Raw genomic sequence first — 24,190 nt, 5'->3', positions numbered from 1 at the left:
GGGGACGGGAGCGGGAGGGAGGGGACTGCGGCGCGGGGCCGAGCAGGCTGGGGCTGGGCCGGGCGGCGCCTGGCCGGGGAGGGAGGGGCGCGCGGGGAGCGGGGGGAGTTACCCCCCAGCCCGGGCTAGGCGAGGGGGCCGGGGCGTGCTGATTGGAGCGCGCGCTGCTGAATAATTCATGAGGGAAGCGGAGCGGGGCGTCGAGCTGAGCAGGTCGGGAAGTTGGGAGAAAGTTTGGAGAAGGGGGAGGGGCGGCGGGTGCGGAGCCCGGGGACCGCCCAGACCTGCCCCGTGGCCGTGCGCCCCTGATCCGGACCGCGCGTGTCGGGGCCAGAGCCCAGCGACCCCCGGGGCAGGTCCGAGCCCGGCAGACACCAGGGAGCAGAGAAACACACCCCCGCAGCATGGAGGGCCGCACGCTCGAAGCCCTATCCGATCTTCCTGCGGACTTCGGATTCTTCTCCTGGATTCACCCACCACCCCCTCGCTGGCGCAGGGGACCGTGTTTGGGGGAAATCTTTGAAGATGGAGGGTGGCCCAGCGGGCCCCAAGGCAGAGGTCTCAGCTTAGATACGCCTGGAGCGAACGTTCACACAATCATTCAACAAACATTAAGTATTGGGGACCTACTGTGCGCGCAACGCAGCGCTGAAAAATGTGCGGAGGAAGAGGGGCACCTGGGTTGAGATGGGGAGTATAGAAAATCGAGGAAGCAAGGGTAAATAAAAGGTAGTTGGGTCCGAGAGAGTGAGGAGTCCAGACGGATTCCCAAATCATCGTCCTCACTCTCACCGTCGCGATTAGGAGGGCTCCGCGACACCCTCAGTCCTGACCCCTGGGGCTCGGGCCGGGGCTGCTGCTGTCTGTCTTTCCTGAGGCTGTTTCCTGTCGGGCTCCTGGGGGCCCTCGGCATGGCTGGGAGGGCCTTTCCTCTCGTCGCCATCCACCCCCTACCAAATCTCATCAGTTAGAGGGGAGGGTCCAGGAAAGCAGCTCCTCCCAGAAGAGCTGGAAGGAAAGCGCTTAGACTCAGAAGGTATTTAAGGGGGGCCGAGCATAGAGGAGCTGAGCAGCTGAGAGAGGGAAAGAGGAGTCCTTGGTGCTTGGGGGGCTGCCAAGCCCCTCTAACACACAGCGAGGACAGCCAGGCCTGCAGTGACCTCTTGTCCCAGCGCACTTATCTCGCTGCCACAAGTGGTGCTCTCCACACCCCTGCCCTTCCTCGTAGCCCTGCCTGGGTCCTGCTCCGGGGTGGGGGGGGGGTCACAAGGGGCAGGAAACAGCCAGCTTGGCTGGAGCCAGGCAGACCAGGTCAGGGCTGGGAATTCCCTCCTCCCTCCCCGATCCAAGCCCAGTATCCCTTCTTATTCAGTTTCTCCTCCAGGTTATCTATCTCCTCCCGACGCACCTTCCCCTGCTCTCACTCTGCACTCATTCTCTAGCCTCTAAAAGTTATGATTCTGTCTCCTCCTGGGCCCTGCCCTCAACCCCCCCTCAGGCTCTTGGTTGCTTGAATTGTCTCCTTTGATGGGGAATGCAGTTCATCATCATGGTGGCGGGGGGGCGGGGGGGGGGTCGGTGCATGGCCTGAATGGAAGAGAAACCCAGGTGCACAGAGAAATGAGGCTGGGTGGAGCGAGGGGCTGATGAGACCGGAGGGGTGAAGAGATACAACATCTCACCGCAGATTCAAACCCTGTATTTCTGAGCCCCTGAGCACCAGGACTCCCTCAGCTAGAGCGAGCAAAGCACCACAGGTAAGAAAATACCCAGTTGATCCCATATCATAGGTCATCAGCCCCCATCCCCCAGCTGGTAATTCAGTTCCTAATACCTAGTGTATACCAATCAAGGAATGAATAAAATGAAACCTTTATTGAACATCTACTGTGTGCCAGGTGATCGCCATGCCAGTTTGCAAGATTTGTAAAACAGGGCTTCTCACCTCAAAGGTCTATACTCTGGTGGAAATCCCATTATTTCCCTCTTCCAGGGAGATGGTAGCTGAGATTTTTCACTCCTATCCTCAAAAATCATCCTCGGTCTCTCCTGGGGGTGTGAGGTCATTTCCTCCACCCTCGGACCACTTCGCAGGCAAGCTAATTCAGTATCCACTGAGTTTCATCACACAGGCGAGCGTCCGTGTCACTACCTGGTTTGATGCTTGCTCCACAGACCCAAACAAATCTCGAGCCCTCCTTCCTTCATTATTAGAGCACTTAGAGTACTTCACTGTCTTCCCAGCCCAAATATGAGGCTGTCATCCCTGTTCCCTGTCCGTGATCAATATATTGGTGTGGCAGTGCCTGTGTGGAGCACACCTCTCCCCCAGCAGCTGGTAGGGTTTTCTTTTTGCTATCCACCTGCTTACAGTTGTTTGGAGTGGGCTTGGAGTTCGGACTTTTTTCTGTACGTAATAAACAAACAACAAACAAATCATCCCTTTCACCATCAGTTGTAGAAATCGTCACTCCTTTTCCTATATCCCAGTCCCCCTTGTAAGGCCCACCTGACCCTGTCAAGTCTAGAGTTAAGTTTACCTGGGAGCTCAGCAAGTTTAAATTTAGGCACCCCTCACCTTCCAGGCTCCTCCCACCACCCTGGTTAATGAGTGCCATCAATTTAAACAGTTTTCAAGGTGACTCACAGTAGGAGAATGTTTGAAATGGCCCCAAATCTCACACCTCTTACACGAAAGGAATTTGATAGAGATTCTGACAGTACCAATAATAAGCTGTAAAGCTCAATGAGGTTTTTATAAACTCTCAACAATGAAAGAAAAAAAACTGAATCGGCCATACTAGAGAAAGACAGACAAAGAGAATAGAAAATAATATGATAAAATCATTATCGTATGAAGAGGTGGTCAAAGAGTTTGTATCTAAGAAACAGGACATGAAATTATTATAGCGATGTGTTGGCAGCTATTAACTACAAATATTACGGTGTTTTTCTAGATTTTGTAATATTTATGGTGTTTATCACGTTAACATTGCAACTGGTTGTGATTTCTCAATCTAAGTAAACATTAACTTTTACACCTAATTTTATATTTGTGGTTTTGTTTTTGTTTTCTTAAGGAGGGTTTCCCCAAATTGTAAAAACATCAGGACCGGGCTTCCCTGGTGGCGCAGTGGTTAAGAATCTGCCTGCCGATGCAGGGGACGTGGGTTCGAGCCCTGGTCCGGGAAGATCCCACTATGCCTCGGAGCAACTAAGCCCGTGCGCCACAACTACTGAGCCTGTGCTCCAGAGCCCGCGAGGCACAACTCCTGAAGCCCGGGCGCCTAGAGCCTGTGTTCTGCAACAAGAGAAGCCACCGCAATGAGAAGCCCGCGCACCGCAACAAAGACCCAATGCAGCCAAAAATAAATAAATTAAATAAATAAATTTAAAAAAGAAACAAAAAAACCCATCAGGACCCAAAAAACCTGAATCCACTGCTCTTATGACCACCACAAACCTTCCTGAACTCATCATATGCAAAGTTGTAATGGACACATGCCTTGATTAATTTATTAGTGATTGTATATTTGCTTGTATGTGGCTCTAAGCTTCATGAAAGCAGGTGCAACATACATTGTGTTCACTGCTTTAAGTCCCATGCAAGCCTTTCTCATAGTAAATGCTCGATAAATATTTGTGGACTATTTATCCCCTTATTGATTAGTCATTCTTTAATTTACTCAGCAATAATTTTTTATATATATATATATATATATATATACACACATATATACATATGGGGCTTTTTTTGGCCGTGCCGCAAGGCATGTGGGATCTTAGTTCCCTGACCAGGGATCGAACCCGTGCCCCTCTGAAGTGGAAGTGCAGAGTCTCAACCACTGGATTGCCAGGGAAGTGCCCCAATATACTTTTTGAAGAATTACTATGAACCAGGCCTGGAAACACAAAGTTATCCTCTACCTTCTAGGACTTGACAGCCCAGGGGTAGAAACTGCCATAAAACCTCAACAGAACATAGGAGGCTATGTGTTGAGCATAAAGGGTGGCAGGCAGAGGGTCCTATGGGATCACAGAGGAAGCACAGGAATCCAGCCTGCAGGTTCAAGGTGAGCTTTCTGGAGAAGACGAAGCTATCTGAATGAGTCCTAGAGGAGATTGGTGGGAAAGGTTGCTTTCAAGGCAGAAGGAACAGCAAGTACAAAAGCATGGATGCAGTGAGATTGTCCTCAAGCTGCCAGCGTTCACATCGCCAGGGTGTGGAGCGCAAGGATAGTGACAGTGGATGAGCTGGACACCTAAAACCGAAGGGTTTTTGGCAAAGAAGCAACATCGTCAGATTTGTTCCCACTTGTACAATTTTGGAGAATAGGTTGAAAGTGATCAAGGTTGAAGGCAGAGAAATCAAATGCAGTTCTCCAAATGACAGTGAGGGCTTGAACTGACATGGATGAGTGGGGGGTGGCGGGGGAGGATTCAAAAGATGTCAAGGAGCTAGAGTGGGCAGGACGTGGAGCCTGGCTGGGAGGGTGAGGGATTGGGCAGCTTGGTAGGAGCTAGTGAAACGGGGAGGAAGATGATGGGCATGTTGCATTTCAGATCCCTGTTGTACCATCCAGGCGGGGCCAGAAGTGAGCTAGATCTGAGCTCAATGGGTCTGCAGCTCAGAGACAGGTTTTTGGCTGGAGATACCAGTTTGGGAGTTATTGGCATACGATGGCAATGGAAACTGCGGGGAGTGGGAATAGGGGTGTGGAGGAGGCTGTAGAGATTGGGAAGACTGAGGAAAGCTTTACTACTTCACCTTTTTTTTTTCCTAAACAAGCATTATCGAATTTAAATCATCACAGGAACCCCGTTAGAGGATGGGCATTATTATGATATCCACTTTAAAAATGAGACAGGCTCGGAAGGTTAAGTGACCTGTGCAATGCACTCAGCTAGTAGCCAGCAGGTGGGCCTGACACCGCACTCAGCATACAGGACAGCCTTCCAGCCCCACCTCCAAGGACCTGTAGGACACACGTGTCCTTTTCCTCCTTCCTCTCTCACCCAGGCCAGGCTGAGGGCACTTCCCTCCCTCAGCCTTGGACCCTTTCTCTTGTGGAGCCCCTACTTCCCACTAGACATTAAAGGGGTGTGATTTAGCCCCTAACATTCACCAGAGCCTGGCCCAGCCAGCCCCCAATCTTGGTGCTGGGGAAGAGGAAGGGACCCTGAGCACTGATGGAGTGGCAGGGGACTGAAACAGCCAGGACCGGGAGCAAGCAGCAGTGCGAGCGGATAAGAAGGAGCGCAGGGGAAGGGCAGAGCTCACCACAGAGGCCAAAGCTACCAGAAGGCAAGGAGGTAGAGAGAACGGAGGCAAGGGGGCTGGGGACCAGAGCTTAAAGGGAGGGCTGGGGGTGGGTAGTGCGGGGTGGGGGGGGGAGTCGGGGAGAGGTAATGGGAGGCTCATTGTCCCAGCAGGGGGAAGTCTTTTGTTTCCTCTCTTCCCTTGGCAGCCTGACAGGATATGAGGCCAAGCCCCCCCCCCTCCATGCCAGCATCCCCCCACCCACTGGACAGGGCCCTTCCCTTACCATTGTATCCTTGACAGGGATGGGGGCAGGGGGCAATGGCTCTAGGTGGGAATACAAGGACTGTTCGTGGCTGGGGGCTAGGCTACCGAGGTCCTGAAGGGACCAGAAGCCCCCGGGCTGGTTCGTGGAGCTTGGCAGGGAAAGCTCCGTGCCTGGGGAGGAGCAGGAAGCCAGGCCAGGGTGGGGCCTGCACCGAGGGTAGCAGGTCGGGCCAGGGGGCGGCAGGCTGGGCCCAGAGGAGATGACGCAGCCCTTCAGGCCTCTCCCAGCCCCCACCATTCCAGCGTGGGGGCCTGAGAGCTCACCTGAAATCCAGTGTTGACATCCCCCCCACTAGGGCGGTTGGGATCTGGTAGAGCCCGGCGAACTCTGGGGTCCGGCCTGGGCCCTCCACCGCCGCTTTCCTGTACTCCCTCCCTCCCTCCCCAGGATCCAGGAGTCTGGCCTCCCGCTGCGGTCCTCCAGGAACCCTGGAATTTCATCCATCCCCTCCTCTCCCTCCTGGGTCATTTTGCTCCATCAGCTGTTCCTGCAGGAAGGGCGCCCTGCTCAGCCTCGCCTCTCTTCCCGAGCCTTTTGTTTGCTGGGTCTGCAGGAAACTGTAGGGGCGGTGGCCAAGGGCTCATCTGCCCCTGGGGCCTGAGGGAGGGTGGGGGGGGGGGCCCGGATTCACGAGACTTAATCCTGGGGAGCTCACGGCGGGGGTAGGGAAGCTCGATCTTCGGGGAATTAGCATTTAGGGCCTGAACTCGGAGTTGGGGCACCCGGGGGCGGCGATTGGACGTCCTATCTCCGAGGGGCGGTCCGGGTGTGTGTTCGGGGATTCCTAGAACTGGAGGCTGGAGGGACACCCCGAGGTGACCTAATAGGTGGGAGCCAACACGAGGGGAGAAAAATCTAGATACTGAATCCCACAACCTCGTCCTACACGCCTCGGATCCCGGGAATCCCAAGCGGTGGGGAGACGGTAGGCAGGTCAGACCGAGCAGTTTCTGAGGACTAGCTAATTCCTTTTTCTTTAAAAAATGGTGGGGAGGAGGACCAGCACGTAGCCTATGAATTCACGCCTTCCCAGGACGCACCCGCAGACTAGGCGGCGGCGCGGACGCTCTAGCAAGCTGGCGCCCTCTCTTTGTTTGCCCTCTCCCTGAGGCCACCCTGGGCGCCGCCATATTCCCTTCCCAGCGGGCGGGGCGGGGCCAATGCAGTCACGTGAGGAGCAAGCCCTCAGGTCCGCGATGGTTCCCAGAACCGTCAGGGAATGGTTCCTGAGGTCCACTCGAGTGCCAGGAGCTGTTAGAAGTACCGGAGCTAGAGCAGCGAAGAAAAGACAAGTTCCTGTTTCGTGGAGCTTAACTTTCTGTTGGGAATAGACAGTCAATGAACAAGATACACAAGTAAACGACATGTATTAGTGTTAAGCGCTATGGAGAAAAAAAATAGGAAAGTGGGATGGGAAGGAAGGTGTAGTTCAATTTTAAATGGGACTGGCGGAGAAGATTTCACTATGAAGATAATATGTGAGTTCAGAAGACAAAGGAGGCTCATGCCCTGGGTGCCCACAGGGCGTTCTTGGGAACAGCCCAGAGGTCGTTGTGGGGTGAGATCAGGAGATGAGAGGTGAGGGCAGGATGCATATCGGGTAGGGCTTCATGGGTAGGGTGCCCATATAATATATAGACCACTCTGGGTCACTTCTGAGCGAAGGATATGCTGTTAATACTTATGCTAGAGCAACAGGCACAAACTGGTAGTTGGATTGTAGTCGGTGAATCAGAAGGTAAGTATGGTTACCTTAAGGGACTTTGATTTTTACTCTGAGGAAAATGGGAAACCACTGGACAGTTTTGAAAAGAGAAGTGTCATGAATGGATACTTGCTTTAATAGCATCCCTCTAATCTGTTGAGAATAGAATGTAGGGGCCAGGGCAGAAGCAGGCACACCAGTCAGGGGGCCACCAGTCAGGGAGCTGTTGCAGTAATGCAGGCAAGAGATGATGGTGGGGACTTCCCTGGTGGCGCAGTGGTTAAGAATCTGCCTGCCAGTGCGGGGGACACGGGTTCGAGCCCTGGCCCGGGAAGATCCCACATGCTGCGGAGCAGCTAAGCCTCTGCGCCGCAACTGCTGAGCAACCCCCGCTCGCCACAACTAGAGAAAGCCTGCACACAGCAATGAAGACCCAATGCAGCCAAAAATAAATAAATAAAAATAAACTTATTTAAAAAAAAAGAGATGATGGTGACTTGGACTAGGGTGGTAAATTGGGGTTGGATACTGGTTGTATTTTAAAAGCAGAGGCCAGGGCTTCCCTGGTGGCGCAGTGGTTGAGAGTCTGCCTGCCAGTGCAGGGGACACGGGTTCGAGCCCTGGTCTGGGAAGATCCCACATGCCGCGGAGCAACTAGGCCCGTGAGCCACAATTACTGAGCCTGCACGTCTGGAGCCTGTGCTCCGCAACAAGAGAGGCCGCGATAATGAGAGGCCTGTGCACCGCGATGAAGAGTGTCCCCCGCTTGCCGCAACTAGAGAAAGCCCTCGCACAGAAACGAAGACCCAACACAGCCATAAATAAAAAAAAAAAAAAAAAAAAAAAAAGTAGAGGCCAAAGGAATTTCTGATGGGTTGCATGTGGGGTGTGAGAGAGAGTATTCAAGCACAACCCCAAGGTTTTTGACCTAAGCAACTGGGCAAGTGGGACAAGCACAAGAGGAGTAGGTTGTGGGGGTGTGTTCAGGCGTTGGATTTTGGATATGCCAAGTTTGAGTTGCCCGTTTGATGTCCAAGCAGAGATGTTAGTATGTTCTTGGAAGTCTGAAGTTCAGAGTAGAGATCTGGGCTGTAGATACACCCTTGAGGCACTGTTATAGAGATGGTATTTAAAACTAGGGGATTGGATGAGATCACCAAGAGAGTGGGTGTAAGTGCTGAAAAGATGTCTGTGGACTGAGCTTCCAGTGCTCAGTGGAGCCTCCAGTCTACAGTGGCCTCTTGGCTCTTCCTCCAACACCTAGCAGTGCTCCAGAGTTGAGACAAGAGATGAGGAAGAACCAGCAAAGGAGACTGAACGGGAGGATAGTTGCATTTACCAGGGCTGTGATTTTGCCAGGAGGTGTAATAAAGTGAGAGAGGGGCAAGGGAGTGCTTTTCACTGACCGTGAACTTTAAGCTGGGTAAGAAGGGAAGTGAGTGGGGGACAGTGGGCAGAGGGCAGGATCAATGGATTGAGGGTCCGGTGAGGTGGAGGAGTGTTCAGGTCAGGGCATGACAAAGACCCTCCCCTTGACCAAACTTCAGTCAGGTTCCCCTGAACCTTCTTCTGGACTAGGCCTCGACCTTGGCCCCCATCCTTGCTGGGCCTTCCTAGCTCAGTTTAGAGAGAATCCACCCACCCTTCATATCTGATCACCCTGGCCTGCCTTCAGCAAGGATCCTGTTAAGTCCCTTTAGCTAGAATCCCCCGATGCTTGGTGTTTCCTCCTAGTAATTTTCCATTCACTGACCCCCTCATTCTGCTTGTTGGCTCTAAATCCCCAGCTGATTTTGCTGTATTTGGAGTTGAGCCCGTTCTCTCTCCCCTATTGTGAGTCTTGACACCTATTGCAATAGCTCTGAATAAAGTCTTCTTTACTGTTTTAGCAAGTGTCAGATTATTTTTTTTCCTCAACAGGCATAACTAGAAGTGGTGAATGAAAAGAGGAAAGGGTACATTACTGGTAATGACAATGTCTAGGCATCACCATTGGGTGGGATGGAGGGTGAGATCTATGCAGAAGTGGAGTTTAAGCACCTGCCAGCCCAGGGTGTTGGAAGTCTCATCCACGTGGATGTTGAAATCACCAAAAATTGTGACAGGAGGGATGTTGGAGAGACCCAGGAGCCAAGCTCCGTGTTGTGGGTAGCAGAGATGACCACTGAAAATGCCACAGTTTAACTGCTCATGAGACCTCTCCCTGGCAAAGCCACATTTGTTCTGCTTTGAGCCCCTTCCTCTCCTAGGGAAAGGTTGCAGATAATTTACAGCCCAAGGCCAGTGGCAGGAAAAGCGGTGTTCATTTCCTGAGGCTCAAATGACAGTGTAACCATGAAGGACTCTATAAAGTTAGGAAATTATTACTGAAGTTCTCCAAGCTTCAATTTGCTAACGTGAAAAATGGAAATCATAGCGGGATCTACCTCACAAAGTGATTATGCATATTTCATGTAGTACCGTATGCAAATAAGTTATTGAACATTTCGGTATTGTTCTCAAGTGCCTATTAGTTTACTGAACACTCACAGCAACCTTAACCGGGAGGGTCTAGCTAATCCCCATTTTACAGATGAGGAAACGTTGCCAGGTGGTGCTGACGTTGATGGCACCTGTAAAGAGTGAGGAGTGGGTCCTAACTCTCAGAGGTTCAAAAGTCTGGAGGGGACAACCTTGCGGGGAGGCACGAAAGCGGGCGGGGGACCAGGCCGACCTACGGCGGCTTGCTCCTCCAGGGCTCGCCCGGATCGGCGGCCAATGGCTCCCTCTGGTGGCGGAAGAGAGGAGAGCAGCCAGTGGGCTGGACAGGGCGCGAGGGGAGGGCGCCGCAGGGGCAAGGGCTGAGGCCAGGACCTGGTGGGCTTTGCAAGGATCCGAGAGGCTGGAGGAGTAGGACCCCGGAAGGCGTGGGCCGACAGGGCCCCGCGTTCCGGGTGGCGCACCTGGGCCAGGTGTTGTGGCTCCGCCCACCTGCCGGAGGCCTTTCGCCGTCACGACACGCCCCTTTCAGCATTGTCTCCTCCGGGCGCCTCCGAGCTCCGAGTGGGGTCCCACCCGCGCGGCGGGCGCCTGTTTGCACCAGGGTGATAGGCGCAGTGGGAGCCGTGGCCCACACCCTGCCGGAGACGCACGTTTGAGTGGCGACCCGGGGCAGCACCCGGGTCGCACGTGGGGCGGGAGCCGCGTAGGCAGCGGGAGCCGGGCGGGGCGGGGCTTCCCCGGGCTCGCCCACGGGGCGGGGCCGGGCCTGGGGACCAATGGGGCGCGTGTGTGCTGGGGGTGGGTCAGGCTCCGGGCCTGGCATCCCGGTAGCCACAGCTGTCTTTTCCGGCACCCGCGCCCCCTCCGCGAGTAGCGGACCCTCCGGCTCTCGGGGATCACCCCCGAGCGGCTGCGTCCTCCGGTGGGTAAGTGAGCGCCCTGCCACACCCGGGCGGTGAGGGTGCGCCTGGCCGGGGAGGAGCGAATCTCGGCCCCCTCCAACCCGCCCGGGGAGAAAGTGGGCAGGAACCGGTGCGGGGAGGAGGACCACCTTGTGTCGCCGGGCGGTGTTTTTGTTCTGGTCGTCGAGGAGTTGTTGGGGCGGTAGAGTCTGGGGGACGCCTGTGTGGGTGGGAGGAATCTGGTGAGATTCAGGAAAGAGGAGGCTGTCTGAGATGGGTTGAGGAAGAGTGTTGATGGAGGGTGGGGCTTTGGAAGATTCGGAAGTTTCTTATCGCCCGGGGATGAGGTGATTGCATGGAGGATCTTGGGGGGCGGCTCAGGACTCCGGAGGAGGGGGTGAGGAGGGCCTCCTGCCCATCACTCACTTCCCTTTTGGGGGATCTGCTTCCTCTTGTGCTGCTAGTTAAGAAGGTGGAGGATCTTTGCACCTTTCCAGAGCCACTGCCATCCCTAGTCTCAGGGATACGGGGGAAGGGGTGGCCTCAGGAGCTGGGAGGGGCCATGGTACCCACTGCTGAGGCTTAAGAGTCTGCCATTGTTGGGGCAGTGGCCGGGACCTGTCTACCCTCCACTAACTCTTTGAGTTGTTGGTGAACGTGAGTGTGTCTGTGTGTGTGTTTCCTTTCGGGGGAAGCTTCTGGGTGTTTGGTTAGAGGTGTTTTGTGGGGGGCTCCACCGAGCTGCCTTCCACTCAGCAAACTCTTTGCAGGCTTCATAACCCATTGGCAGCTTCCTCTGCCCGCTGTCGACCATGGCCAATGAGAACTCTCCTCTGCTGGCCTACCGGCTCCTGGGGGAGGAGGGGGTTTCCTTCCCTGCCAATGGGGCCGGGGGTCCTGGAGGGGCGTCTGCCCGGAAGCTGTCCACCTTCCTGGGTGTGGTGGTACCCACGGTCCTGTCCATGTTCAGTATAGTTGTCTTCTTGAGGATTGGTGAGTGGCAGGGGTTTACTTGGGGGTGCAGTGGGGCGGGACTGGGATGAGGTTGGGGAAGGGCCCTGGGAGAAATGGGCGGATGAAGGGCTTGGGGTGGGGTGGGGGGTGCGATGGGTGTGCCGCCATCTCACCTGCTTTGTCACTCCTGTCCCAGGGTTCGTGGTGGGCCATGCTGGGCTGCTGCAGGCTTTGGCCATGCTCCTGGTTGCCTACTTCATCCTGGCACTCACTGTCCTCTCCGTCTGTGCCATCGCTACCAATGGAGCTGTGCGAGGGGGCGGAGCCTACTGTATCCTCCAACGTCAGTGGACAGGGGTCTGGGCTCTTCTGTCTTATAGTGGGGAGGAGAGGGCCCCTCCCTGCATCCCCTGGTGGGGTAGGACAAGAGGGGACAAGTTCTAATGAATGTCCAGCAGACGGGTTGGTATGGGGAAGGTGACAAACACGACCTGACACGTTAGTGCCACTTTCCAGTTCACCAGGTGTCTTCCCAGCTGCCATTTTGGTTCTAATCGACAGTCCTGTCAGTTAGGTAGTATTCATCTTATGGACGAGGAAATTCAAGAGCATTAGTGACTTGGGCAGAGCCACGTGGCTTGGGAGTGGCTGCAGTGGGACACACTGCCTCTGGGAACAGTCCCGTGTGTTCAGGGAGGTGAGGCCTGGAGGGCCAGCTGCACGGTGCTTTGTGCCCGGGCCCTTCCTCACACTCCGGTTTCTTTTCCCTTAACGCTCACCCCCTGCTTCCACTTTCAGTCATGATCAGTCGGACCCTGGGGCCTGAGGTCGGGGGCAGCATCGGCCTCATGTTCTACTTGGCTAACGTCTGTGGCTGTGCCGTCTCCCTGCTGGGGCTGGTGGAGGCCATGCTTGATGTCTTCGGGGCTGGTCTGTGCTCCCCACCCTGATCTGGGCAGCTCTGAGGATTTGCCGGGTCTGGGATTCTGGGATCATGGCAGGGAGAGAAGCCCTCTCCAGGAGAGATGCATAGCGGTCCTTTAGCTCAACTTTCTTGAGCTCCTGCTGTGTGCCCAGCCTCGTGCAGACATCCAGACATCCGAGAGGATGTCCTGGCCCGTGAGGAGCTTCCCATCTAGTCAGGGAGGCCAGATTAACACTCCTAAAATTGACAGAGCAAGATTGGTGGTACCCACCAGGCAGGGCTAGGATGCTGGGGTACAGTTGGGTGGGGGAGTGGAAAAGATGGCCTCTCTGAGGACAGGTGGGCCAAAGATGGGGTCTCTTCCTGCTTTGAGTCATGGTTGGGGTCCCTCCTTGGGGGTCTGGCTTTCTAACTCTGTTCCTTCCTCTCTACAGATGCCACGGGTTCCAGCGGGCTCCGCGTCCTACCCCAGGGCTACGGCTGGAACCTGCTCTACGGCTCCTTGCTGCTGGGCCTGGTGGGCGGGGTCTGCACCCTGGGGGCCGGCCTCTATGCGCGCGCCTCCTTCCTCACATTCCTGCTGGTCTCCGGTTCCCTGGCCTCTGTGCTGGTCAGCTTTGTGGCTGTGAGGCCCAGGGACATCCCCTTGACCCCTAGGCCTGGCCCCAACGGCTCCTCCCTGCCGCCCCAGGTTGGCCACTTCACCGGCTTCAACAGCAGCACCCTGAAGGCCAATCTGGGCGGTGAGCTGGATGCAGGAGCCCTGGGGTTCTCAGGGTGAGGGGCGGGCGTGTGTGTGTGGGGGGCTTGGAAACCCTGGATGAGAAGAGATGTCAGAGAAAATCAGGGGCGGGTGGTCTGGACCTGGAGCAGTACAGGTTGATTAAGATCTGTTGGGCGTGTATTGGCCGCTGTCTGTTTGACCCAGCTGGGCACGAGCGTGACCACAAGACAGTCCCTACCTTAGAGGAACTTGTTTAGTTGGAGAGATAAGATGTATATTCAGGAAACAAATTGCATAATAGGACCGAGTGTGATTCAAGTAGACAAGAAGCACAGAGGAGTCCAGAGGAGGGAGACCTGGGTATGGGCCGGGGAGGGCGCGAGCTGGTGGAGCTAGAGGTGGCGTGAGCGGGGTTGGGAAATTCAGATAGGAGGTGGAGGGAAGGCGTCTTAGGAAAGAGCGTGGATGAAGGCCTGGAGGGAGGAACGGAGGAGCATGGGGAGAAGGTGGTGATGAGGTCAGCTGAGCCAGAGCCAGAGACGGGTCAGGGCTGGGGTCTTGGTGAGTTGGTGAGGGTGGTGGGCAGGCAGTGGGGGGGAGGTTTAGCACGTGAGGAGAGGGTAGCAGGGCCAAAACGCCCAGATCCCTAGGACGGATGCTGATCCCCTCTCCTCCCTGGGAACGATTCCCGTCTCCTCAGCTGGCTACGCCAAGGACTACACCACGGGGGCCACGATGACCTTTGCTAGCGTCTTTGCCGTCCTTTTTAACGGTTGCACAGGCATCATGGCCGGGGCCAACATGTCAGGTGAGAGTCCTGGGGGGAGGGGGGCTGCCTTGCCGCCTTGTGCCCCTACAGGGCACTAAGGGTTCAGGGATACAGGGCACGGTGGGGGGTTGACCTCCCTCCCTCTGCTCCCTGCCCTCCAGGGGAGCTGAAAGATCCCAGCCGGGCCATTCCTCTGGGCACGATTGTTGCTGTTGCCTATACTTTCTTCATCTACATCCTGCTTTTCTTCCTCTCCAGCTTCACCTGTGACAGGTGCCTGGGGAGGGGGTGAGCCTGGTCCTTGAGGGGGTGGAGTGGAGGTGTTGTCACACCTGGATCACCAAGGGAAGCACGGGCCGGGGCAGGGGGTGGGGGGCAGATACCCAAGTTGTTGGGGGGTGTGGAGAAAATGGGGACTGTTCCTCCCACTGGGAGAGAGTTAGAGCTGCTGCCCCGGATGCGGAGGGCTGGCTACATGGTAACAGCCAACCCGAAGCCAGCATTTGCTTTGTGCCTGGTACTATTGTAAGTACTTGGTTTGGGGGTGGGGTGGGGAACAGCTTTCTAGTCAATTTGTATTTCCATAAATATTTGGCTTCTTGTGCACATACTGTTGGGAATGTCCACCCTGTGATTAAATCCAAAGCAGCCCAACGACAACCAGTGAATGCCAAGTCTAACCCCTGGGCTCACTTGATCTATTAATACGGTCCTTGAGATCAGGGCTGGGGTCAGTTCAGAATACCCAGCGCTTAACCTCAGCCAGTGTTGGGAGAGCTGTTCTCACCAGGCCCCTGGGATGGATGCACATTTATTATCTGCATCCTCCTCCTTTCCTTCCTGTAGGATCCTGCTGCAGGAGGACTACGGGTTCTTCCAAGCCATCAGCCTGTGGTCCCCGCTGGTGCTGACCGGTATCTACGCCACATCGCTCTCAGCCTCCATGAGCTCCCTCATCGGCGCCTCCCGCATCCTCCACGCCCTGGCCCAGGACAACCTCTTTGGTGTGCTGTCCCCTGCCTCATGCCCGGCTCTGAGCGCACCCTCCCGTGTCTGTCTCGGTCCCCCCCTTGGCCCAGGCTGATATGTCTGCTGCATTTCCGTTTGCACAGGAGTGATCCTGGCGCCGGCTAAGGTTGTATCCCAAGGGGGGAACCCCTGGGGAGCCGTGCTCTATTCTTGGGGCCTAGTGCAGGTAAGCTTTCCTCTTCAAGCTGCCCTCACCCTCACCGTAAGCCCCCCCTGGTTACACTTGCGGGACCAGGAAGGGTCAGACGCGCACTGGGAGACGTGCCTGAAAAGGCAGGATGTGTTGGCGTTGGACGGGGAGCGGGGCGCGTGGATGAACGCCCAGCCTCTTGGTCCTTGTCCAGCTGGTGCTCCTGGCTGGGAAGCTGAACACGCTGGCCGCTGTGGTCACTGTCTTCTACTTGGTGGCCTATGCTGCCGTGGACCTGTCCTGCCTGAGCCTCGAGTGGGCCTCGGCCCCCAACTTCCGGTGAGCGAAGGAGATGCCTGTGTCCTCAGAGAAAGGGAGGGAGGAATGGGAAGGCCTGGGACCAAGCGGGGAGAGGCTGCGGATGGAGTGGAGTGGCTCGCTGTCGGGGCAGCCCTGAGCGTCCTTCCTTCTCTGTCGGCCCCCAGCCCCACCTTCAGCCTCTTCTCCTGGCACACCTGCTTGCTGGGGGTGGCCTCCTGCCTGCTCATGATGTTCCTCATCAGCCCCGGGGCCGCTGGCGGCTCCCTGCTTCTCATGGGCCTGCTTTCTGCCCTGCTCACGGCTCGAGGAGGCCCCAGCAGCTGGGGTTACGTCAGCCAGGCCCTGCTTTTCCATCAGGTCGGGGGAGCTTGGGGGGAGGGGAGGGGGAGGGGAGGGGATGGGACGGGAACGCCCATGCCCGGAGGAGGCCTCCTCTTCCCCAGGCTGCCTGCGCTGGTTCCGGCCCAGGTGGTGAATGGGGGCTGCGTCCCGGAGCCCTTCCTCCTGTCACCTCACCTGGTCCCCAGGTGCGGAAGTACCTGCTCCGGCTGGACGTCCGGAAGGACCACGTGAAGTTCTGGCGGCCGCAGCTGCTGCTGCTGGTGGGGAACCCCCGGGGCGCGCTGCCTCTGCTGCGGTTGGCCAACCAGCTCAAGAAAGGGGGCCTCTATGTGCTGGGCCATGTCACCCTGGGAGACCTCGGTCAGTGCCTCCACTCACCCCTCCGCCCCGACCTCTCTCTCCCTCCCATTCCCAGAAGCTCTTTGTGTTCTTTGTGCCCCAGAGGCCTCGTGCTTCTTCCCAGATGACCCTCCCTACCAGCCATACCCCTGCCCAGACCTTTCTTTTCTGCCCACGTGGACTTGGACTCTAGGAGAAAGTACGTGAATCTGGCCCACATGGGCTGCCTGCCTCCTCCGCAGACTCCCTGCCCTCGGACCCCGTGCAGCCGCAGTACGGGGCGTGGCTGAGCCTGGTGGACCGGGCCCAAGTGAAGGCCTTCGTGGACCTCACCCTCTCGCCCTCCGTGCGCCAGGGGGCTCAGCACCTGCTGCGGATCTCAGGTCTTGGTGAGCTGCTCCTCTCCGGGTGCCCTCGGCCCCCCACTCCGTGGCCCCTCTCAATCTCTGCTCCCCTCCCCCAGAGAGTCAACCACAGATTGCAAACTCCAAAAGGAACCCACAGTCTAGTGCAGACAGGACTTGGTTCTCAAAGATAAAAGACAGTGTGTGATAAGGTCTCCGAGGTGACGCCTTAAGGACTAGAGATGGAACAACACCGTTTGTCTGTTTTCTTTCTGACCCATGCTTGGGGCACAGGCTCTGAAGAACATGTTGTCTTTTAGGGGGCAGTGGGAGGAGTATTTGAGGTGGGGCTGCCCCATCAAATCTAGGGTAGATGCTTTCTAACCACCAGAGTTCAGAGAGAGGAAGACCACTGTCACCGATGTGGCCGGCAAAGGTTTTGTGATGAGGTGGTATCTCAGCTGGGCCTTGAGAGGAGCAGAGAAGTACGGAGTGGTTAACGTGGCCCCCAGAGACTACAAAGGATGCCAGGGGTGTGTGGGTCTGATGCTGTCGCACGGAGTGGAACAGTACGAGCTCCGTGACTGCATCTTTATGCCAAGGCCTCCAGCCCAGCTCCCCAACTTCCTCCAAATTCCTGCTCAGTGCCTCCATCTTTCTCAACCCCGGGACTGGCGTCTGTGCCCTCTCTGAGCGCATGTTTCCTGCTCCACTTACAATCTGGCTAAAGTTCAAGTGTTGGACATTGCCCTGGTCGGTGTCAATCAGAACCCTGGAAAATGCTCAGGAGGGGGTGTGACTAGTTTAATTTGCAAGATCAGCTGGAGTTCCCACCTGCCAAGGTGTTTTAGGGGTGTTATCAAGCATTGTTAGCTAGAACCTGGAGCATCTGAGGGCTTGTCTCTCCTCAGCCCCACCTTTTGTTGGGGAGAGACCCTTGGTCTCTGGACCAAGAGACCACTCCTTTCACGCAATTCATCCTGCAGAAAATGATTCAAATGAAAAGGAAAAGGTTTCCTTTAAGTGGTCAGTCCCCCAGCGTGGAGAATTTGATTTACTGGCAGATTTTGAGTACACCTTTTGTCCCGTGAGAAGGGGTCTTAGAGGAGGTCTGAGTCTTCCTGTAAACTCAGCCCTGGTACAGTGGAAATTATCTGATTCCATATTCGTTGTTCAGATGCTAAAACCCAGGAGCTGTCAGCAGGGACTGGGGGCTTTGTGGTTGGTGCACCACCGGCTTAGTGGCTCAGAGAATGGGCTCTGGTGCTGGGTACATCGTGTTCACTTGCTGGCCCCAGTGTCTATCAGCCATGAGCCTTTGGGCAAGTGACTTCAGCTCTCTGGGTCTCAGGTTCCTTATCTGTAAAAGGGGGTGAGTAATAGTTCCTACCTCATACTGTTGCTTCAAGGATCAGATGAGTTAAAACACAGAGTGCTTTCAACGGGATGGGGGCTCCAGTCAGCGTGCAGACGGTGGCTCACAGGGGACAGTGCTTTGGACACGCTGTCGTTAGGGCTTTGCAGTCACAGAAACAGATTGTGCAGCCCCAGCCCTGAGTTCTCATCCTCCCCTAGCAGGGTCTGAGCGCTGTTTCCCTGGGGATTGAGGCCATGCGCTTGACTAATCAGGGGGTCCCATCTGCCAGTGGAGTCAGACTCGTATCTCCTATCATGAAAAAGGTGTTGAAGCCCAGAGTGAATACATCCTACTGCCCCGGAACGGAAGTGCTTCTTAGTTACAAGAATCCTAAGGCGAACTTTGCCTATTTAAATGGGGGCGATTAGTCATGGAGATAAATCAAATAAATGCATGTGAAAGTGTTTGGGAAAACTAAAAGTCATTATGCAGATGTGCATAATGTTGCCTTAAGAGGCCAAGCACAATGCACATGTCATACCTGATGGCTGACACACCTTGCTGTCAGCGGGTGGGAGTGGGCACCTATTAGCATAGTGTGAACTCAGCCGTGAGTCTGATTCCTGTGGGTTCCTTCCTGCCTACCCCAGGTGGCATGAAGCCCAACACGCTGGTCCTGGGTTTCTACGACGATGCTGCACCCCAGGACCACTTCCTGACGGACCCAGCTTTCTCTGAGCCTGCGGATGGCACCCAGGAGGGCGGGTCCCCGGCCCTGAGCACCCTGTTCCCTCCACCCCGGGCTCCGGGAAGCCCTCGGGCTCTCAGTCCCCAGGACTACGTGGCCACAGTGGCAGACGCCCTGAAGATGAACAAGAATGTGGTTCTGGCCCGGGCCTGTGGAGCCCTGCCCCCCGAGCGGCTAAGCCGGGGATCTGGGGGCACCTCTCAGCTGCATCACGTGGACGTGTGGCCCCTCAACTTGCTGCGGCCCCGGGGCGGGCCCGGCTACGTGGATGTCTGCGGCCTCTTCCTGCTGCAGATGGCAACCATCTTGGGCATGGTGCCTGCTTGGCACAGTGCCCGCCTGCGGATCTTCTTGTGCCTGGGGCCTCGCGAGGCGCCAGGGGCAGCTGAGGGGCGGCTCCGGGCACTGCTGAGCCAGCTGAGGATCCGGGCCCGGGTGCAGGAGGTGGTGTGGGGCGAGGGGGCTGCGTCGTCCCAGGAGCCTGAGGAGGAGGAGGAAGGGGACTTCGTGAACGGCAGGCGGGGAGACGCCGAGGCAGAGGCCCTGGCATGCAGTGCCAACGCCCTGGTTCGGGCCCAGCAGGGGCGCGGCGGAGGAGGGGGGCCTGGTGGCCCTGAGGGTGGGGATGGCGAGCAGGGGCCCGCCACCGCCCTGACCTTCCTGTACCTGCCTCGGCCACCTGCTGACCCTGCTCGCTATCCTCGCTACCTGGCGCTGCTGGAAATTCTGAGCCGCGATCTGGGCCCCACGCTGCTCATTCACGGCGTCACCCCTGTCACTTGCACTGATCTCTGATGCCCATTCCAAGTAGAGAGTGTCCAGGTAACTGTAATCGGGTGGCCCACCTTGATTACGGGGTGAGGAGGGGAAGGGCCGCCTTCCACCCGCCTGGCACATGGGACTCGGACCCTGGTGGAGGTATTAGGGGATCCTGGTCTCTGGCATCTCTCGGTCTCTGGGAGAGGGGCCCCGGTGCACTAACTAACGCAGGGCAGCTGTCTCCGCCACCACGGGGGAGGGCCCCCTTCCCCCGCTGGCCTCCCTCCCTTCACCCGTGCCTTGACGGGGGCTGGGTCTCCGCTTGTGACTCTAGGCTACCTCAGTCTCCCCACCTCGCCCAGCAGACTCCCCGACCACTGGCGTTTTGATGTTTTTGTTCTGTTTTATTTTTCTAACTGCCGAACGTGAATAAAAGATCAAAACACTACGCATTGGCCGGGCGTTTCTGGAGGGGGGCGGGTAGCTGGGACGGAAAGAGGGAGAAATCTGTATGGGGGATGGGGAAAGAGGGGCGCTGGAGCGTCCCAGGGGCGAGGGGGCCACATGCGGGACCCGGGGCTCCGGGCCTGGGGGAGATGGAGGCTGCCCGCAGCCCCCAGACTCAGGCTCCAGAGGAAAGCCCTCCCTGCTCGCAGGAGGGGGCCCGACTCGGGGAGGGACGGCAGTTTAGGGCCTAGGGGGCCACGTGACCCTCCCCCAGGAATGCGGTGACGTCACCGGGGGCGTGGCCGTCCCCAAAATTAGGGAGGAAGGGGAAAAAAAAAGCCAGAAAAAGTTTCTTTCCTGGAGTCCCAAGCGAGGTGTGGGACAGAAGAAGGGATCAAAGTCAGAGGCCCGGGGCTCCGTGGGGCCCTGACCGCTGTCTGGAGTCCCCCTTTCCAGGCCATGTCCGGGCCCACCTGGCTCCCCCCGAAGCAGCCGGAGCCTGCCAGAGCCCCTCAGGGGAGAGGGCTCCCCCGAGGCGCCTCGGGGCCGCCGGCGGCCCACGGAGCAGGTAAGGCAGCCCAGTGCGGCCGAGGAGGCCACCGGGCCACCAGCGCTCACCTCTGTCCTGTGGCTCCTGCCTCCCGCTGAGCCCGCCACTGCCGCCCCTTCCCAAGCCCGGCTGGACCCCGCCGCCCCTGCCCCCTCGCGGCCCTCCCTGCCTCCTGCCCCATCCGCGGACCCCAGGTGCGGGGGTGGGGGCGTGGGGGAGGGGAGAAGAGGGACCCAAGACGGCGGCGTCCACAAGTGTCACCCTCTCCTTCCCCAACCCCACCTTCGCTCTCTCTTCCCTCAACCCAGCACTCCAGCCCCACCCCAGGGTCAATTTTTGCCCCCTCCCATCTGAGCAGTGTTACCAGGCCCCTGGGGGACCGGAGGATCGGGGGCTGGCCTGGGTGGGGTGCCATGGAGCACCCCAGCGCTCGCAGGTGAGCACGGGGATTGGGGGGGTGGGGGGGCTTAGGGCAGGAGAGGAGACCGTGTGATTTGCTTTCTCCCTGCTTTTGCTCCATCCCCAGGGGCTCCCCGCAGACAGGGGGGGCTTGCGCCCAGGAAGTCTGGATGCTGAGATAGATTCCCTGACCAGCATGCTGGCTGAGTTGGACGGGGGTCGAGGTCACGCCCCAAGGCGGCCTGACCGGCAGGTGACTCCCCTGTCCTGCCCCTGTCCCTTCCGGTCCTTGTCCCCTGCCCCTCCTCCCCCCCCAAGCCTGGCCCCTACTCTGAATTCTCACCCGCCCTCCCCCTCTGTGTGAGTGATGCCCACACCAGCGTGGAGGAAGCTGGGTCACCAAGACTCACTAGGTTGTCAACCACTCGAGGGAGGCCCCTTGTCAAAACCAGTGCTTGCCTGGGTGCCACACGGGGTAGGGGGTTCTACGGATGTGTGTCCTAGAATGGGCCCAGCTCACTCCTTCTGGTCTGCGTTTCTCCCCAGGCTTACGAGCCCCCTCAGCCCCCTGCCTACCGCTCAGGCTCAGGCTCCCTGAAGCCGAATGGAGGGGGTGTTCCTCCCCCGCCGCTCCCAGCATCCCCCTATGGGGGCCCCACTCCAGCCTCCTATGCTACGGCCAGCACCCCCGCCGGCCCTGCCTTCCCTGTGCAAGTGAAGGTGGCACAACCAGTGAGAGGCTGTGGCCCCCCCAGGCGGGGGGCCTCTCAGGCCTCTGGGCCCCTCCCGGGGCCCCACTTTCCTCTCCCAGGCCGAGGTGAAGTCTGGGGGGCTGGCTATAGGAGCCACCGCGAGCCAGGGCCGGGGGGCAAAGAAGAGGCTGCTGGGGTCTCCAGCTCTGCAGGAGGAAGAGGAGGCGGGTACGGGTCCCAGGTAAGCCCCCGGGCACTGGGATTTGGGGTCCTCAAAGACAACTGGACGCTGACTGGGTGGGGTGTGGGTGGGGTTTCACGTCCTGGTTGTCAGAGGTCTGGGGCGCTGGAGCTCTGGATCCTCTGGGGGTGGGGGCAGGTCAGGAAATAAAGGAGGGAAGGGGTCTAGATCTGCACACTGGCTCCTGGAGGGGCACCCCTGGCCCTGGGCTGGGATGTTCTCCGATGAACTCTCTGGGTAGAATTGCCTGGTCACCCTCAGTGACAGCATCAGGAGCTAGAGGTAGGGCCAAGCCCCTGATTCTTACCTCCCAGGTCCCCCTGAGCCAGCCTCCCGAGGAGGAGCTTGAGAGGCTGACCAAGAAGCTGGTGCACGACATGAACCACCCACCCAGCGGGGAGTACTTCGGTGGGTGAGCTGACCCTGGGCAGGGCGGGAAAGGAGAGGTGGGGCTGGGGCTGGAGAGTCAGAAGGCCTGTGGATCCAGCTTCCCGGCCTGTGCAGATTGACCCTGTCCCTCCCCGTCCCCAGGCCGGTGTGGTGGCTGCGGAGAAGATGTGGTCGGGGATGGGGCCGGGGTTGTGGCCCTGGACCGCGTCTTTCACGTTGGCTGCTTTGTGTGTTCTACGTGCCGGGCCCAGCTCCGGGGCCAGCATTTCTACGCCGTGGAGAGGAGGGCATATTGTGAGAGCTGCTATGTGGTGAGTGGTTGGGGCTTAGGGGGATGGTTTCCAGTCCAAGATGGGAACTCGATATGCGAGCCCCAAAGAGGAATAGGGCTTGAAGCGGGGGGACTAAAACTGATATACAAGAGGAGATGAATGAAGTAAGTAGCAATACACTGGCTACTGGAGAGGAAGGACGATATTCCCTCATACGTGTGAGGCATTTATTTTATTTTAAGTTAAAGATTCTTTTGGCTGCGTCGGGTCTTAGTTGTGGCACATGGGATCTTTCGTCGCGGCACACGGGCTCTTCGTTGTGGCGCGCGGGTTTTCTCTCCTCCAGTTGTGGCACTCGGGCTCCAGGGCGCGTGGGCTCTGTAGTTTGCGGCACGCGGGCTCTGTAGTTTGCGGCACGCGGGCTCTCTAGTTGAGGCGCGTGAGCTCAGTAGTTGTGATGCATGGGCTTAGTTGCCCCACGGCATGTGGGATCTTAGTTCCCCGACCAGGGATCGAACCCGCGTCCCCTGTATTGGAAGGCGGATTCTTAACCACTGGACCACCAGGGAAGTCCCGAGGCATTTATTTTAGATTTAAGGGAATGTGAGGCAGATATTACTACTGAAGGAAACTGAAGCTCAGAGAGGTTAAATAATTTGTCCAGGAAGCTGCAGTGCTGGGGCTTGCACTCAGATCTGTTCAAGGCCACCTTTCACTGAATCACATGCAGGGGGCTACAGACACAGATGGGTAGGCTGGCAGGATGCCTGTAAGGGCTGCCGTGGGTCTCCCCAGCCCCCGACCTTCCTGCCCTCCTTCCCGACAGGCCACCCTGGAGAAGTGCTCCACGTGCTCCCAGCCCATTCTGGACCGGATTCTGCGGGCTATGGGGAAGGCCTACCACCCTGGCTGCTTCACCTGTGTGGTGTGCCACCGCGGCCTCGACGGCATCCCTTTCACTGTGGATGCCACCAGCCAGATCCACTGCATTGAGGACTTCCACAGGTCAGCGGGGTCCCCACCTTTTGTCTCAGGATGTCTGGCCTGGCCTTTCCCATCTTCCGCATCTCTCCTTCATATCCCGGTACCAGCCGCTCCTGTTTCACACCCCTGGCCATGCCTCCTTCTCGTTAAAATCACTCTCTTTCCCTAAGATCCAAGACCCTACCTACCTCTGGCCTCTCCCGTTCCCTCCTGCATCCCACCTTCTCTGGGCTCCGTTGTTAGTTCCCTCTAACCCTGGGGCTTGACAGCCTCCTTGGTTCCCTTCCACCCCAGGAAGTTTGCCCCAAGATGCTCAGTGTGTGGTGGGGCCATCATGCCTGAGCCAGGTCAGGAGGAGACGGTGCGAATCGTAGCTCTGGATCGCAGTTTTCACATTGGCTGTTACAAGTGTGAGGTAGGAGGCCTGGGCAAGGGAAAAAGGGTTATTGGGGTCTGGGGTGCTGAGCACGAGGGAGAAGGAACTCAGGGGTCTGGGCCTGATGGAAAGCTGTTGCTTCTTTCCGAACAGGAGTGTGGGCTGCTGCTCTCCTCTGAGGGTGAGTGTCAGGGCTGCTACCCGCTGGATGGGCACATCTTGTGCAAGGCTTGCAGTGCCTGGCGCATCCAGGAGCTCTCAGCCACCGTCACCACCGACTGCTGAGTCTCCCCAGGAGCACCTGCTGTGTTCTCCCTTCCCATCAACCACCCTCCCCAACATCTACCTTTATAACTTTGTCACCAAATGCTGTCTTCTCTTCCTCCAATCATGAAATAATAATCCCTCGAGTTTGTAAAACA

General features: G+C 57.5%; 2 protein-coding genes across 3 annotated transcripts; both read left to right on the top strand.

The window, feature by feature from the left end:
* The first annotated feature begins 10,581 nt into the window (after positions 1-10,581).
* Positions 10,582-19,865, top strand: SLC12A9 (solute carrier family 12 member 9). Of its 2 annotated transcripts, XM_068524428.1 has the most exons (14): positions 10,582-10,700; positions 11,447-11,669; positions 11,827-11,961; positions 12,429-12,560; positions 12,990-13,298; positions 13,980-14,087; positions 14,210-14,321; positions 14,895-15,052; positions 15,161-15,243; positions 15,422-15,546; positions 15,693-15,885; positions 16,056-16,230; positions 16,452-16,598; positions 18,561-19,865. In XM_068524428.1, the coding sequence occupies exons 2-14, from the start codon at positions 11,489-11,491 to the stop codon at positions 19,451-19,453; spliced, it is 2,751 nt and encodes a 916-aa protein (XP_068380529.1). In that variant the 5' UTR covers positions 10,582-10,700; positions 11,447-11,488; the 3' UTR covers positions 19,454-19,865. The 2 variants fall into 2 exon arrangements, with proteins under 2 accessions (XP_068380529.1, XP_068380530.1); XM_068524429.1 differs by having other exon boundaries at positions 10,582-11,669.
* Positions 19,866-20,189: 324 nt separating this feature from the next.
* On the top strand, positions 20,190-24,190 carry TRIP6 (thyroid hormone receptor interactor 6). The gene is made up of 9 exons (XM_068524519.1): positions 20,190-20,432; positions 20,723-20,850; positions 20,941-21,066; positions 21,360-21,746; positions 22,061-22,154; positions 22,278-22,447; positions 23,235-23,413; positions 23,687-23,807; positions 23,922-24,190. Exons 1-9 carry the CDS (start codon positions 20,324-20,326, stop codon positions 24,051-24,053), a joined length of 1,446 nt encoding a protein of 481 aa, XP_068380620.1. The 5' UTR covers positions 20,190-20,323; the 3' UTR covers positions 24,054-24,190.

This window comes from Eschrichtius robustus, chromosome 16, assembly GCF_028021215.1.
Source record: "Eschrichtius robustus isolate mEscRob2 chromosome 16, mEscRob2.pri, whole genome shotgun sequence".
Lineage (NCBI taxonomy): Eukaryota > Metazoa > Chordata > Mammalia > Artiodactyla > Eschrichtiidae > Eschrichtius > Eschrichtius robustus.
Note: the sequence above shows the minus strand (reverse complement) of the source record. Positions and strands in the feature narration are given on the sequence as shown.